Here is a 16,216-nt window from a genome sequence, read left to right as displayed (position 1 = left end):
AAAAGGGAAGATAAAGTGAGAGAGATGGCGAAGAAGTTGAAAAAGGAAAAATGAAAGTTATTATGTTTGTATTGGATTGTCGCCTTTGTAATATTGTTAGCTTGGTTCGGATAATTTTTATGTAAAAAGTCCTTTTGTGCAATTTTATCCTGTTTCGCTTTCACTTTATTGTGAAAAATCAGACTTCCCTTGAGAACTTGTTTTGTAAATCATTCCTGAAACTTGTATAAAAATGGGACGTTGCTTTTATGTTTTGTAATAAACTAGTGTACTGCTTTTATTGCTTAATTGGGAATGTTGGTGGAGATATTGGAACACATACTGGTTTTATGGCTTGAATGCATGAGAATACCTATGACTTTTTGCATACTCAACAGCGGCTTTTATTATTACTTGACTGCTTTATAAAAAGATTGATAGCATTTTAATACACATTTTTGTGTGGCTTCAGGATGACAGTTTGCAATATTATATTTCTTAGTGCGGCTTGAGGATGACATTTTAATTCACATTTACAACTTGTTTTTTCACAAACTCTTGACTATCTTTTCACTCTCACCAGCTACTACATTTATACCAGCTATGATCTAATAGATATATATATATATATGAAAAAAGCTATTTAGTCCAATCTGCACGAGAACTATACTGCACATTACTTAGTCCAAAAACGGGAGGCTCAAATAATCATCTGGACACAATCACACAATCTGCACCTAATAAGAGTATGAAGCCGAAAATGACAAAAATAGCTCATGTTACATCCTCAATGCCCAGAAGCAAAATACACAATAAATTGGGCAGATTACACAATCACATTAAATGCCCCGTGCATACAGCACAACTCATGAACCCACCAAAATATTGAACTAAAATCAATCCAACTCTGGAATAGCAACCAGCTTATACATATGCATGGTTTCCAATATACAATAAATCAATCCAGCTCATCAAAAAACTTGCCTATTGGAACTTGCCTGCTTACGATGTTCATTCTCAGGTTTTACCTGCCTTCTATGAAGATGATACTTGTGGAACCTGCAAAAGGCATAGCACATGAAACTTATATTAACATTTGGTGAGCTATAAATTTGCATCCCATTGAGCCCACTCTTTACGGGGGTGTGAAGAGAACTGACCTACCCCAAGGATCATCATGTATTAACATTTTCTTAACAAGTCCCAAGAATCATTATTTATCAACTAAATGCAAGAAATCTCCAAATCCGCCTCCAAAATATTCTGCCGTACTATCATTAGTCAATGCTGTTGTCAAGCAGTTCCACTAGATCAGAGACATAGACAATCATTAAAATGAACACCAGATAGACACAACTTACTACTTTCAATCAGACTCATCATAGCTAAAGTTTCACAGATACAGATGGATATCACAACTACGAGATTATAAAGCTGAATATAGCAGGGTATGTTGGTATCTGCTTGTAGATGGGGCACAAGGATAAATATCAATCCTGAAATTGAGAAAACATGAGAGCTCCTGCTACATTCCAGCATAATCAGTTTGGTTTCAGAAGATAAGACTCTTTTTTATTTTTTATGTTTCAGAAGATCAACACAATTCCAGTAAAGTTAAAAGAACAACAAAAGATCAGACTACACATAGCTGAGAAATATCATGTAAACAAATTCAACACTGATACAACAACTAGAGGCTGGGAGCAACAAGGTTTTCAGTTGACCGAAATGTGAACTGGAAAAAAAAAAAAAGAAAACGGCAATCCGGATATATAGGAAAAATATATCCTTATACATATGCATATTATGTAAGCATTAATGAGTCTTGGGCACATGAAGAAGATAGAAATATTAATTGCATTAAGAATAAGTGTTGGGCAATTAAGCATGAACATAAAATCAACGGCACATGAACAAACCCATCCTTCTTGGCAAGTGTCCGCTTGTTGGCAAGTGAAAAAAAACAAAAAACCAACTCCATACGCTAATATGGAGTGTGTTCTAGTCAAAGGCTGAATGACAAAATGACTGAAAAAAAACCATAACAGAACCCGAAAATTACAAAATGAAAGAAAGAATATATCAATCCTCAAAAGTCTCATTTCCAAAGACCTTTCATATTCAAACTACCTAGATGCTTCTAAACCGACATAGATTGACATAAAGGAAAAATAATAATCAAGAATAATAGTCAAATATACATACCCACAATAATCATATCATTGTTGTGGTTGTGATTCATCAAACCGAAATTGCATCTGTAAAAAATATTAACTCAATTTAATGTGCTATCAACTAATATCATTACAATATCGTTATAGTTTCGATCCACTTACGCTTTCTTGACTTTCAAGTACTGTTTCTCGAGGCTGGGTTTGACTAAACTCAACAGCTGGTATGCTTTTTGCATTAGCCTCCTGATAAATACTTGTTAAAAAGTTAGCAATAAATCAGTACATAACCATTATAAATATATACTTACTATATTACCTGCAGGTGTCCAACATTGGAGACGTCCAAATCGGAAGGGCCAAATAGCTTCCTGCAAGTGTCCACTACTGGATTCTCTTCCCCATCTCGCTAATAAAATAGTAACCAATGAGGTTCTTGACAGCATTTGTATGAAAATTTAGCAATAAACAATATAATATAACAAATCTGCACCTGTTTGCGTTTTCCCTTCCCCTGCGCTTTCTTCATCTTCTCCTTAACTTTTCGCAGTTCTCTCTCCATCCTGGATACTCTCCTCAGAGATGGGGGTCTGCCTTTTCCTCGCACAACAAGTGGACTGAGTACTTTTGTTGAACTACGATATGTCGATGTGTCATTTGTCGCGGCATCAACATTTCCACACTTCTCAGTCATCGATGGAGGTTCTTGGTTCCCTTCATACTCTGCAATCATCGCATGTAACTTAGTCGTTGCATCCTCAGTATGCTTTTTCGAACTCGCCGCACAAGTAATCATCTTATAACAGATATTCAACAGACTTGAATATCTATTAGCATCTTCCCGTTGATCACATGCGTCATATCTACTGTTGATCAACGTGTATCTTCTTTTGATATCTTTCCTCCATCGATCCAGCACGTACCTATCTGGTATTGTATTAATCCCGTTACATTTGAAGACGGCGAAGATGTGCCTGCATACTATCCCCCTCATTTCAAATAAACCACAAGAACACTTGGCGACTGCATCGTCATCACTAAAATCCACTGAATGTGTAACCAGCTTAGTGAAATCTTCGAGATGAACTTCATCCTCTACCAGATAGGTCTTCACTGTACCGTCCTCTTTAAGTAAAACTGGGTCCAAGTCAATAATGCCGGTAAGTTGTATTTGAACTTCCCTGAATTTAACATTTGTGTACAGCTGTTGATATCTCTTTTCAATTAGAGATCTCGAGATGCAGGGAATTGTGACGTTAAATGACTGGAAGTCCGCGCAATTTTCGTTCTCAATCTTCTTTTTCAACGCATTATCATATTGATCAACAAACTCTTTCAAATTTGTCTTAGCATGAACATAACCATCAAAGAATGCATTCATGCTCTCGCTCCTCTGTGTTGTACTCATTCCAGCCCAAAATACATTTTTCAAGAAGGCCGGTATCCAATGCTCACGCTCAGTGTATAAACTCTGCAACCAGACATTATCATGTAAGTTGTACGTACTAATCATCTCATCCCAACATTTTTCAAACTCTTCGGGCGTTTGTGTGTCATACACATATTTCATCAGTGTAGTTTTCATTCCACCTTTGTAAGAACCATAACAGCCAAGCTTTTCAGGGACTTTCTTAAGGATATGCCACAGGCAAAATCTATGTCGACTTTCTGGGAAAACAATTGCAATTGCATTCTTCATGGCTCTGTCTTGGTCAGTGATAATAGCCTTTGGTGCTATACCATCCATACACTGCAACCAAGTTTGGAATAACCAAACGAAGGTCTCAGTATCCTCAGAGGAAATCAATCCAGCTCCCAACAAAATTGACTGCCCATGGTGGTTTACACCAACAAATGGCGCAAAGGGCATCCCATATCGGTTCGTCAAGTAGGTGGTGTCGAAGGTTACGACATCCCCGAAATATTGGTAGGCTGCTCTACTACGGGGATCTGCCCAAAAAACATTTTTTAACCTCCCTTCATCATCCAAATCCATTAGTGCAAAGAACCCCGGATTTTTGTACTGCATTCGTAGAAAGTAGTCTCGAAGCGCTCCAGCACCACCTGCGCCCAATCGTAGATGTCGTGCCTTGTCGATGTAGTTACGACAATCCTTTTCCAAAAACGGGAGGTTCTCAAAACCACCCGCGCCAACAACAAGAGACCTAAAACTCTTATTCATTCGGATGCCGGCCAAATCATTTGTATCTAAGACCCTTTTAACAGATTCACTCACTTCTCGATTACATCGAAAGAAGCGAGATTTCTTTGGACTGAGGTCGTGGTTGTGGAGATTGTGAACTGTAGTCAGCCGAAACTTTCCGTCAGCAACTTTTAAGGCATTAATTTTTGCCTTACATTCCGTCTTTCCTATCGGACGTGGGTTGGCGACATTTATAGTCCTATTCCGGGCCTTCCCTCCACGGGCACAAGCAAGAGTGACATATCTCACAGTCTCCTCCTCTCCCCTCTCACTCCTTTTTGTCATCACCCCAAACCCGCATTTTTTGCCATATTCCTTATAATAACTCATTAAATCTTCTAATGAATTAAATTCCATCCCCGAAACGGGCTCATCATCACCATCCATTTCCACTTTCTCAGATGTTTCGGCACTACCACACTCGATTTCTTGTGCATCTCGTCTATCAAGATGAATTTCTTCAACTCTAGAAGATGTAGTTGCCGATTGAGTTTCCCCAACTGAGGGTCTAGTATCCTCCGTACCCAGAAATCTGCTTGTAACGGAGGTATTGGTGAGAGACAACTGGCTTTCCATGCCATGTTGAAATGGATAACTAGCATTCTGTTAAAAAGAAAAAAATGCAATTAAACTCTTCAAAATAACCAACTGCAATTCAACTATTCAAAAAAAAAACCAGCAAGATTAACATATAAGGGAGAACATGACAGAACCACCTGTATATTGCTTGGATATTGGTTGACAGCGGGAAATGGGAGAAAACCCGGTGACCACACAGGCACTGCTCCATAGAAATCGTGCATTGGGATGTTTGGAGAAGTTAATGGTATATCCTAAAATGTTATTAGAACAAATATTGATATGATATCCACACAAAAAATCAACATAAATCAGATCTATTGATATATTAAATTAAATTACATACCGCGGATGAGGGTCGATAGTAACCGTGCATTGGGATGTTTGGAGAAGTTGATGGTATGTCCTGAAATGTTATTGGATAAATTATTACTCTGTTTAGAAAATAAAAATCAACTAATCTGGTATTGTCTAATGTGGTGGAGATATTGCACCATATAATAACATACCACAGATGGAGGATTTGAGGTAGATGGTCTTATGGTAGATGAATGTTCTTTTCCTTTTTCCATGCTGAGAGGTAGACAAATCGAGTCTCCAACTCGAAAGTTAGAGACACCATCCAGCAATGGTCCCCATCAAAGTCCATTCCTTGACTCAAAACAGAATACTGTGACTTTGGAAGAGAAACAAGATGAGGCCATGACTAAGAGACTGATCAATGCATTGGACTCTGAGGCAGAGCCGACAAAAGTAGAGCTGGAAATTGGTCAGGTTAGTGGAGATGAATTGGCAGAGGAGATTGGTGACTGGGAGTTTGATGCTATTGAACAGGACCTAAAAACCAGCAGCTGACCTGCAAGAAGATGGAAAAGAAATATATTATATGATTCTCTTTTTCATGGGGCAAGAAAGAAAGCATTTTCCCCACAGAAGAATATATATTTTTTAGGTCAAATGGGAGCATTACTACAAGTTGTTTGATCTTGATGATGAACGTAGATACAAACCAAACGTAACGTTCCAAGGGAAACTAATGTTAAAAGATGTCAGAAAATTTGAACCTAGCAAGAGCTATTTCCTACCAATCTCCTTCCTAATTTGCTGCACTCATAGTGGAAGTTATATGATCAGCAAATTCTTGCATATTACGAAAATATGTAGCTCTTGATCAAGACCAGAGAACAGTGCCACTGAAGTGAAACAAATATAAAAAGATTACAAGTCTCGAGATTGATCATGTTCTTGTATTATATATTTATATCTCATGTATTAATCTTATCATTAAATAATAGATTATTTGATTTAATATTTAAAGTTTCAGAATTATTTCTATGGTATCCCCACCTTGTCTTATATATTCTCATTGTTGTGAGAGTTATTCTCGTAATGATCTACAATATTTTATGAATACATCACAACTTATGATCCTTTTCCTCTTGTAATATGATCAAGAAACTATCAAAATTAGTGTTTAAACTTTAGCTCCCAATATAAAATATAAATTACAATTTAATTACTATCTTCTTATGATTGGACCATTGAGGTAAGTAGAAAATGTCATATAACATGATTTTAACAAATGGGTCTCATAGAAGGAGATTGATGTAAAAGTTGTAATTTGGAGTTACATGATACTTTAGGTAGTCTAGTGGTTTATATTGATAGATAGTCATGATAATGAAGCCAGCTCCTTGAGGTTTTCTCCTCAGTCCCCCAGTCTTGCTCTCTCTACTCATGATAGTCCTCCCCAAGACCGATCTCAACTTAGAGGAAGAGGCAGCTTGGCTCCTTTGCTTCTTCATTTGCTCTTGCTTCAGTGTTTGTTGCTAATATTTCTTTCACGCATTTTATCAAACAGGTAAAATGCAACAGCTCGAGTAAACAGGTAAAATGCAACAGCTCGGGTACAAGCTCCACCATCACAACAAGCAAGTATACAAGGGGGTTCAAAATCAGGTTGGATGAGATTTGGACCCGATATTCAGTCCAAATCGCAGCAAAACCGTGGCCAAATCTGAAATAAAATGCGAAGTATAGGAAGCGGAGGAGAGAAGAAATCCACAAAAACAAAGCTCACCTCCTCGCTCAGTGACCAGTGTGCTTTCGGACCCCTAAAGAAGGCGACGACGGCGACCACAGACCAAGATACAATCAGAGGAAACGTTTCGGGGGTTCTTCGAAAGATTGTTTCTGGTTTGGGTTTCAGTTTGAGTTTGGGTTTCACTCGGTTTGGGTTTCACTCGGTTTGGGTTTCAGTTTGAGTTTTTTTTTTTTTTTTTTTAATTATTTAATTATCGGCTGACATGGCAGTGCCACGTCAGCCGGTTTCGCGCCGGTTCCGCGCCGGAGGTTGCAAGCAGAAGAACTGTTTTTTTCTTTTTTATAAAGAGATTCGCTAATGCCGATTTTCCTTCGGATAGAAAATAAGTGCTCGTTTAGATTATATAAGATAATTTTAAATAAAAGATAAAAGTTAAATAAAATATTATTATTTTTAAATGTTAAATTGAAATTTAAAAAAATTAAATTATTTATTATATTTTATATAGAAATTTAAGAAAGTTGTAATGATGAGATGAGACGAGACGAGACGATTTCTGAATTCAAACAAGATCTAAATCAACGTGCTATAGAATCAATCGGAGCATAGCATTTTTTTTTTTTTTTTTTCTGGCATCAATGGTCTCTACAATATTCGATGGTACAAAGTGTGAGGTTTTAATAGTTGAAATGTGTAATATGTCAAATTTTAGTAATTGGGGTGGACACAAATGTAATATGTCAAAGTACAAGGTATGATTTAGCAAAATCACAAATCTGGTTCAAAACAGACGTATTCCATGGAGCTCTGGTCATGAGAATTTTTCTTTCCATAGCCCTTGAATAATTGAAAGATTCTTACCACCATGGCAGGGGAGAATTTTGAGAAGAAAGGAGGAAGCAAGGAAATATCTGCACATTCTAAGTGACACCATCACCAATTAAGTTTCATGGGATTACCATATATATTGACATAGATTCTGTCTTAACTCTATAAAACAAAGAAAGCAATCGATGCATCAGCTTCAATGGCACCCAGGCATTAAGCTCAAATCTCCTTAACTTGAAGGTACAAAACAAAATAAACTTCTGTCATCATGCGTGATCACTAAGAGTATTTGACAGATGTCTTCAAACCAATTACAACATTATTTAACAAATTGTCTATAGCTCAAATACAAACCAAAGTTATTTACATGCAACATAAAGTAGCTTAAACAAAAGTACACATCTTAGTCTATCTTCTATGGTTGCTAATCTCCCATGACCACTTCCCTGGTGATGCGTTTTCGCCTGCTGTAAATCTAGTCGCAGAAGTACTCCATGAAGTAAGTCTTGACAAGTTCTTGAAAGGAGGTAAATCCAGAAAAATTCCAGGTCAAATACACAGATCACACTATCCTGACTTAGTGCAAATGTAATGGGTAAGAAGAAGAACCCATGTTTAATCAGGTTCCATATGATGATTGGAGCCTGTTTCTCAGGTTCAAATAATCTTTTGGTATGGTGTTATTCATATGATTATAAATACCTGATGATCTTTGTATCAGGTTTCTGATAATCATTTGATTTAATAACATCCATATGATTTTAAGAATCTTACTTTTAACAGGTTCTGAGAATCGTTTCATAAGGCATCATCCAGATGATTATCAGAAGCAGATTTTTTCTTATAAATGAGGGTTCTGATAATTATTCAGCATGATATTCCATGAAACTTGCAGGCCTGTCTGGCTAAAGTTTCATGGATGTAAGGACCCTTTTTAGGGCATCATTAGGTTATGGTCTGATGGTAGAAATGTGGAGAAATTCAAATTGTTGGATGGAATAGGTTTTTGGAGGTCGTTGGGGTCGTGGACTGTTTTGGTTGGTGTATTTTGTGACTCAGAGACTCTACATACAACATGACAAAAAGGTTTTGGGATGCCTTGTTTGGTTACCAAAAGTCTTCAATAAATTTGAAGATTTCAAAGCAAACATTTCCAAATTCTAAAAAAAAAATAATTCACTATTTCAACTCTACATCTAATTATTATAAAAACTCAAGAATCAAGACTATTACAAATACAAAAATAAAAACTACTCTTAAAAAGTCATATTCAAGCATCTTTTCAACACTACTTATCCACTTTTCATAGATCCTAATACAAAACTAAGAAGATTTATTCAAATTTTCTCTCATTTACCAAAACTCAATAAACAATACAAATCTCTCAAAATTTGAAGAATTATTTTGAGATCTATTGTTTATTGAGTTTTTGGAAAATGTAGAAAAGAATTTGAGTAAATACTTCTTGAAAATAAATTTTGTATTTGATTTTGGAAAAGTAGACAGGTAGATTTGAAAAGTTATTTGAATATAACTTTATGAGAGAAGATTTTTTATTGTAAAACTTATTTTGATTTTCTATTTAGCTAATGATTAGATTAAAAGTTGAAGTAGAGTATTTCTTTTATTTGGAAATATTTGTTTTGATTTAAAAGAAAATGGAAAAAGTTTGGTCAATTGAAAAGACTTTTGAGTATTATGCAGTGAATTGAATTCAAAGAGGAGACAAGATTTCAAGAAATTGCTAGATATGTTACCTCCCAAGGGTTGAACCAAAATTAGTATCCGACTTTTTGAATATTAATTTGGTTAAGCCTTTGATTCTTAGGATCATAAGCCTAAATACAATCGTACGATCTGATTTGAAATAACCTCCCATCGATACCACGTGAGATTCCAGATTTAGCAACCCTGATGAAGCCTTTCTTTTGCTCATCTCTCCATAATCTTGAATTGTTGAGTCGTTAGGTTTCAAAAGACCAATAAATCTGAAAATATAAGACATCTAAAACTCATTTAGTTAAATTTACCCAGAGAAGATTATAGCAATCCACACCATTCAAGCAGCAAATCAACAAAACCCAACACGAAGCTTTCAGGCTCAACTTGCAACTATCAATAAAAAAAGAGAAAGTCTACTTTGACTCCCTAATTTGACACCTCTATTTGACACCTAGTCAAAATTTATTTTTTTATTTTATTTTATTTTTTTACTTAGTGGTTAAGGAAGTGATTTTAAGTGTATTGGTGTATTTTTTTTATTTTTTAAATATATTTAAATATGTTAAAAAAATATGAAAAGAAAAAAGAAAAAAAAAATTTATGCTGGGCGATATGCCCAGCGGTCAAAAGGGGACGGCATAGTAGCCGCCCCCATAAAAAAAGTTCTTGAGATATCCCACTTTTGACATCCAAACGTATTTGCAAGGTTCTCATTAACATAGCCCTGTTTCGATTCAGATATATTTTCATCTCATTTTATATCATCATTATAATTTTTTTAAATTTATACACAAAATATAATAAATAATTCAACTTTTTCAAATCCCAAAATAATAATATTATTAAAAAATAAATATTCTAACAATATTTTATTCAACTCATCTAAAACCATCTCATCTCATCTCACTGTTCAAACCAGCCCTACAAAGGTTCTAAATCTGAAAAATCAGAGCCATATGTGGCAAGGTCATTCACCCCATGCTGAAAATACATCCCGTAGTTTTAAGTCATCGGAGATTGGGTAAGACATGTCAAATTGCATATCCAAGGGATGCGGGGAGGACAAGATCCAATCTGGTGGCTCTGGTAGGAGATCAGACATGCTCAAGCCTTCCTTGAACTGAAAATCAACCTGATGATAGGAACATGAACGATTGGGACAGGCATTTAACTCACTAGCTGTTCATGTGTAGGAATTCAATGCCTTACCTCGCTGGCTGTTGCTTCCGGCACTTCATTTTTTGCAGTGTAAGCATTATAACTATTTTGGTCACAACATTCAAGCTGCAAATTGAGAAAACCCAACACAAAATTTCTTAGCTTAACTTGCTTTTACCAATTAAAAAAAAGTACTTGAGAGCTCCACTTACCAGTTTATTGGCTATTTTTGCATCAGACCCACTGCATGATACATTGTCCTTAATAGAGACCAAAGTGAGATTCTTTTGACTGACAAACGTATTTTGAATGTACTCACTAGGAAAATCAAGTGTTGGATCTGAAAACTCATAGCCATTTGCGGCAGGCTCACTAGCACCATACTGAAAATACATCCCACAATGAGTGTTGTGCGAGTCATTGGTGACGGGGTAAGACATGTCAAATTGGGTATCTAAGGGGAACGAGGAGGACAAGTTGCAATCAGGTGGCTCCGGTAGGAGATCAAACATGCTCAAGCCTTCCTCAAACTGCAAATCAACCTGATTAGGAACATAAACGATTGGGACCAATATTTAACACACTAGCTATTGATTTGCAGGAGCTCGATGCCTTACCTTGCAGGCGGTTGCATCAGGTACTTCATTTCTTGCAGTGCAAACATCATAACTATTTTGGTTACAATTACTGGATGCTATAGTGTTCAACGCCTTTCCATCAAAATATTCTTCAGGAGATACCAAATCCAAACCTAGCGCAAACTCTATTTCTTCTAGAGAAGATTTAGCTGTGGTAGGGGATGAAACAGTAAGGGTATTGTGGGGTGAAGTTGAGGGTGTCAAAACTTCACAAGCTACTAATTGCTGCAGCTCAAAGGTCATTTTCGATGCTTCTCCTAGTTGCAGATCATCCTGCTAAAAAAATAACGAAAAGATAAGTATTTAATTAATCGACTGCACTTCTAAACTTCCGGAAAAAGATTAAAAACTGTTTTACGCTGAAACTCAATTCTTTTTCTCACATTGGTAGTGGTAAGTTCTCCCAATTGATTCTCTGCAGCATGAGCACTAAAATGTTGGTCATAACACACGACTGGTGTTGTAGTAGCTTGCACTTCTGATGCCGGGAATACTGAGGCAAGATGTAGCTCAGACTCATATTCTTCAAGACAAGAGTTGGATGCGGCAGGAGATGAAACAGCAGGTCCAGCATCATTAAAGTTTGGATCTTTAATACTCTTTTTTTCGTGTTTATAAGATAATCGGCAGAGTACAAAGGCGTTCTGCATAAAGTTCATCAACAAAGTGAATCAGGCTGATCAAACCTACGAATTGGGTTATACAGAACTGCATGATAAAAAAATGTATAGATGTGTATCAGAAAGGTTAGAGCTATGGCAATAATGAAATAGTGGAATTTGTCCTCGTTTATTATAAAAAGAACAATGCAGCGGTTCTAATAAACTAAGAGACTTCCACTTCAAAGTAAGGACAGCTAAAATTACAAATTGGAACACATGAAGAAATCCACAACTCGTTGATTAGGTTGACCCCAAGTAAAAATTTAACAGATTCCACACCCCTTGCTCATTGAATAATTCATCCTTTTAAGAGGACCTCCACGTAAGTTTGGCAGAAAAATGGTCTTAAATCCACACAAACCAAACTTACAGGAATTTCAACTAAGAATCGAGATTAAGAAGAAACGTGAAGCCAATAATATCACAAACCAATCATTTAAACCAACCTGACCGGGATGGGCTATGTGGTATTCATGAATCGTCCAATTTGTTTTCTCGCCTTTACCTCGCCCTCTATAGAATACCAGAAACTTTTTCTTTCCAATCATTCCCAATTCAGACATGATTTTCTTGTCCTTTCCAGTCACTTTCCAGTACCCAGCATTGGTTGCCCTGTTCGATCGATTCCCACTTCGATGCTTCAGATCCAGTCGCGAGAAGAACCACCACTCTGGATATGCGGTCTTTATGCAACGTGAATCTAACCAGACTAAGCATAAAGTTCGAGGGCTAAAAAAATTAGAACACACGAGCACGGTATGCAGGATTATCAAACAAGAAGTTAAGGTGCAGTAAAAGATGGAGGGAAATTCAAACAACATAAAAAAGAAGAAAAAATTATAAATAATATGATTAAGAAAAAAATAAGAATGAAGTTACAAATTCAAGGTCCAAACGAGAAAATCAAATGGTCATACGGAGGAAGAGCTAAATATTTTATTAGTGTCACATTTCTCATACCGATTTAATTTCCCGAGAGCAAGTTAAATAAACAGTTATCCCAAAAGGTTAAGCCTGCAGATATGATCAACTTAACCAGTTAAGAATTCTTCCAACAGAGTTCAATAAACATTCAAAAATTAGCAAAATCAATGACACAAAAAATCAAAACAACAATTATCAAAAAGGAAGACTACATTTCCTTAATTCCAAAGAATCACAAACTTTAGCAGGAAAAAAAAAAAAAAACACGAATCTGGTCTCTGATGGTAAGAATGAGGAGAATGTATCTTACTTTTCAAATCCCAGGGCTCCCATTCGCAACTCTGAGCTTCGGGAATGAAGTCGACTAAATCATCATTCCCAGTTATCTTTGCCCTCAATAAGTCGATGGCCATGTCGTCCGGCGGATGAAATCTCATCCATGGTCGCAATTTCGGAGATAATGCATCCATCACACTTGCGAACAAACAGAATTATAAGTGAAGTAATAGAGTCTCGAACGCCAGCGAGAGTGAGCTCAGGCCGTTGGTTCCTATTTATGGAGGGGAAATGAGTCAAAAGAAAGTCCAACTAACTTCATAACGAAGATTGCACTTTAGTCCTCTGAGTTTCAGCTTATTATTAATACCCAGAAGTTTGAGTATTTTTTAATCATTAGGATAAGATTATAAAAATTTATTATTTTGTGGATTTAAAAGATGAGTATGTTTCCACACGGAGACGTCATGTCATGGCTCTAAAAAACGCGGTTTGGGAAGGACAGTGTTTTTGGTTCTTGTTCATTTTCATTTTGTCATTTTTTAAAGAATCTCTTTTTTTTATTTTATTTGTTATAAACGTAAAGAGATTACATAAAATAAATTTATAAAAATATATGATTTTATGAAATCTATTAGATAATAAAAATAAATTTATAATCTGACGTACCATATTAAAACATATTAATTTGTAGATTTATTTTTATATAATTACTTTATAATTAAAATATTTTTTTATCTTAATCTTAAAATTTTAGAATAAAAATAAATAAATAAGTATTTTTACTTATATTTATTATTGTTGATTTAGATTTTCCGCACTTGATGAAATAAATATTGTGCAACTTATTCTATATGTTTATTTATCTTCTACTTAAATAAATAAAAAAGTTTGGGTGTAAAAATATGAATATTGACAGCATAATCGACCAAGCATAGGTGTCGGACCTGGACCAGTCCTCTTGGGTCCTAATAATTTTCAATACAATTCTATAATTCTAGAACTTTCTCCCGTTACTACTATTTTTCTAAGAATTGCTTTTTTTTTTTTTTTGTTTTTCTTTTTTCTTCCTTTTTTTTTCTATCTATGTTCCAGAAGTTTCCCTCGTGAACATTTCTTTAAGATGGAATTTGGATAAGATAATTTTAGATAAAAGTTAAAAATTAAAAATTAAATAAAATATTATTAAAATATTATTATTATTTTAAAATTTGAAAAAGTTGAATTATTTATTATATTTTATGTAGAAATTTATAAAATTTATAATAATTAAATAAGATGAAATAGTTTTGATATCTAAATTGAACTAATTAAATGTTTTTTTTTTCTTTGATAAAATAGAATAATATTAGATATAGTTTTATAGTATATAAATCCACTATAATACTATCAGAACCCATCATTAAAAAGTAGAATTTTTCATTTGAGTTTTACGTTTGTTTATATTTTTTTAATTAAATGAAGTACGCAGCATTTACGTATTCTAAAATTGTAAAATTATTTTCCGTCTTCCAATAAAATATATAAAATTAATGACTACAAATTGGAAAATAACTCTAGATATAATCGATATGCTTCACGTGTCCTAGGCATAATATAAAAAACTTAGTAGGATGATTTTGGAAACAATAATGCTACAGACAACTGTCTATAGCAACCGTCAGCCGACTTATTTAATTAAAAAAAAAAGTGGAAATCGAATATTGACTGAAAAAGGAGGGAAAGCTCTGTATTGTTTTCATTTTTGCAGGACGAAATAATCCAGCAGAACGGCAACCTTGTGGAAGAAGAAGATATTGAGCTCTGAGGCCGGAGCTATTTGGGTCTAGAAGAACTGTAGATCTCTTCATCTTCACGTGAACAGCTATAGAATCTCCTTCAGCGACTAAAAAGTTTTACATTTGAGAAAAAAATCCATCAAAAAGAAAAACTGTGGAAAAGCTCTGAGGCAATCGATTTTTGAGTCTAGAAGAACCGTAGATCTCCTCATCTTCGCGTGAGCAGCTGTGAGATCTCCTCCATCTCTGTTCTTTGTTTTCGTGTCTCCGTCACTAGTTTCAGGTAAAACATCCCGCGTCGTCTGCTTGCTGTGTTTGTGTCTTCGTGTTCGTATGTGATGTTTTTGTTGGCATTTTGGTGGCTAGATAGAAACATCTATAAGTATTTTTAGTTGTTAAAAAGAAAGTCTCCAAAGCCACATGGTTCGTCTAGAGGCCGACCAAAATCTGTTAGGAAGTAGGAAAAAAAATGCACTGGTGATGTCCATTAATTTTGCCACAGGATTCGCATTTTATAGATGTTAGTATTTTATTTTTAAAGCAACCGTTGTTTTTTAGCATGTATAACCACGAAATTAGTAATGCTACAGACGCTGTTATTGTGAGCTTCTTGCCACATGGTTGGCATTTTGTTTTCTTTAGCTTTTAAGAGCAAGGAGGTTGGCATTTTGTTTTCCTTGGCTTTTAAGAGCAAGGAGACATCACATTAAGTAGAAAAAAGACAATCTGTGAGCTGATTTTGGGGTTTAGAGACTGGGTTGTTCAAATAATTACTATTTCATAGTTAAATTTTTAATAAATTCTCAAATGATAGAGTTCATTTGACAATTGTTTAAAAAAAATATATTTCTTTCACTAATAAATTTAATTCATTGCACAGGATTAATGGCACAGTCTCATGTTTAACTACATGAATACATCATATTAAGTAGAAAAAAGACAATTTGTGAGCTGATTTTGGGGTTTAGAGACTAGGTTATTCAAACAAAACCATTTCATAGTTAAATTCGTAATAAATTTGAAAATGATAGAGTCCATTATTGAATTGTTTAAAAAAAAATCTATTTCTTTTGCTAATAAATTTTAATTCATTGCATAGGCTAATTGTTGATATAATTATTTTGTTAATTTTTTTGGACCATTTACTTACACTCATGCCTCTAACTTTTGTTTTCCCAAGGACGATGACAATTAATCTGGTGATTTTCTTGTTGTTGTTGCCAGAGGTATACTTTTCCTTGGGATAGCATGGAA

The 16,216-nt window shown here is 35.0% G+C and overlaps 3 protein-coding genes across 4 annotated transcripts in view; all 3 read right to left on the bottom strand.

Annotated features, from left to right (window-relative positions):
• Positions 1–16,216, bottom strand: part of LOC121254004 (NAC domain-containing protein 74-like) — a 57,082-nt gene that overhangs the window by 14,506 nt on the left and 26,360 nt on the right. The gene's annotated exons all lie outside the window — the stretch shown is intronic.
• Positions 1,858–5,504, bottom strand: LOC121255213 (protein FAR1-RELATED SEQUENCE 5-like). The gene is made up of 8 exons (XM_041155492.1): positions 5,442–5,504; positions 5,279–5,338; positions 5,070–5,186; positions 2,644–4,956; positions 2,470–2,559; positions 2,316–2,396; positions 2,185–2,237; positions 1,858–2,007 (listed from the first exon to the last, which is right to left on the bottom strand). The coding sequence occupies exons 1-7, from the start codon at positions 5,502–5,504 to the stop codon at positions 2,199–2,201; spliced, it is 2,763 nt and encodes a 920-aa protein (XP_041011426.1). The 3' UTR covers positions 1,858–2,007; positions 2,185–2,198.
• Positions 10,354–16,216, bottom strand: part of LOC121254002 (NAC domain-containing protein 14-like) — a 59,984-nt gene continuing 54,121 nt past the window's right edge. Inside the window, exons 1-7 of one of the 2 annotated variants that reach the window (XM_041153955.1) lie at positions 13,219–13,450; positions 12,431–12,693; positions 11,706–11,966; positions 11,302–11,595; positions 10,897–11,214; positions 10,736–10,810; positions 10,354–10,658 (exon numbers count right to left, since the gene is read on the bottom strand). In XM_041153955.1, the coding sequence (XP_041009889.1) occupies positions 10,494–10,658; positions 10,736–10,810; positions 10,897–11,214; positions 11,302–11,595; positions 11,706–11,966; positions 12,431–12,693; positions 13,219–13,378 (1,536 nt within the window). In that variant the 5' untranslated portion in view covers positions 13,379–13,450 and the 3' untranslated portion in view covers positions 10,354–10,493. Of the gene's footprint in view, positions 10,659–10,735; positions 10,811–10,896; positions 11,215–11,301; positions 11,596–11,705; positions 11,967–12,430; positions 12,694–13,218; positions 13,451–16,216 lie in introns of those variants that run through there. The other variant, XM_041153954.1, reaches the window with a different exon arrangement.

This window comes from Juglans microcarpa x Juglans regia, chromosome 3D (genome assembly GCF_004785595.1).
Source record: "Juglans microcarpa x Juglans regia isolate MS1-56 chromosome 3D, Jm3101_v1.0, whole genome shotgun sequence".
NCBI classification, from domain to species: Eukaryota; Viridiplantae; Streptophyta; class Magnoliopsida; order Fagales; family Juglandaceae; genus Juglans; species Juglans microcarpa x Juglans regia.
The sequence above is the reverse complement of the archived record's forward strand: the minus strand, read 5'-3'. Positions and strand labels throughout refer to the sequence as shown.

What these genes read in the sequence shown, in the direction of transcription:
- LOC121255213 (XM_041155492.1), bottom strand. Translation starts at nt 5,504, where the DNA reads ATGGAAAAAGGAAAAGAACATTCATCTACCATAAGACCATCTACCTCA. An exon ending in GGAAGGGAAAACGCAAACAG is followed by an intron (nt 2,560 to 2,643) that starts GTGCAGATTTGT and finishes CTATTTTATTAG; the next exon opens with CGAGATGGGGAAGAGAATCC. An exon ending in TACTTGAAAGTCAAGAAAGC is followed by an intron (nt 2,238 to 2,315) that starts GTAAGTGGATCG and finishes TATTTTTTACAG; the next exon opens with ATGCAATTTCGGTTTGATGA.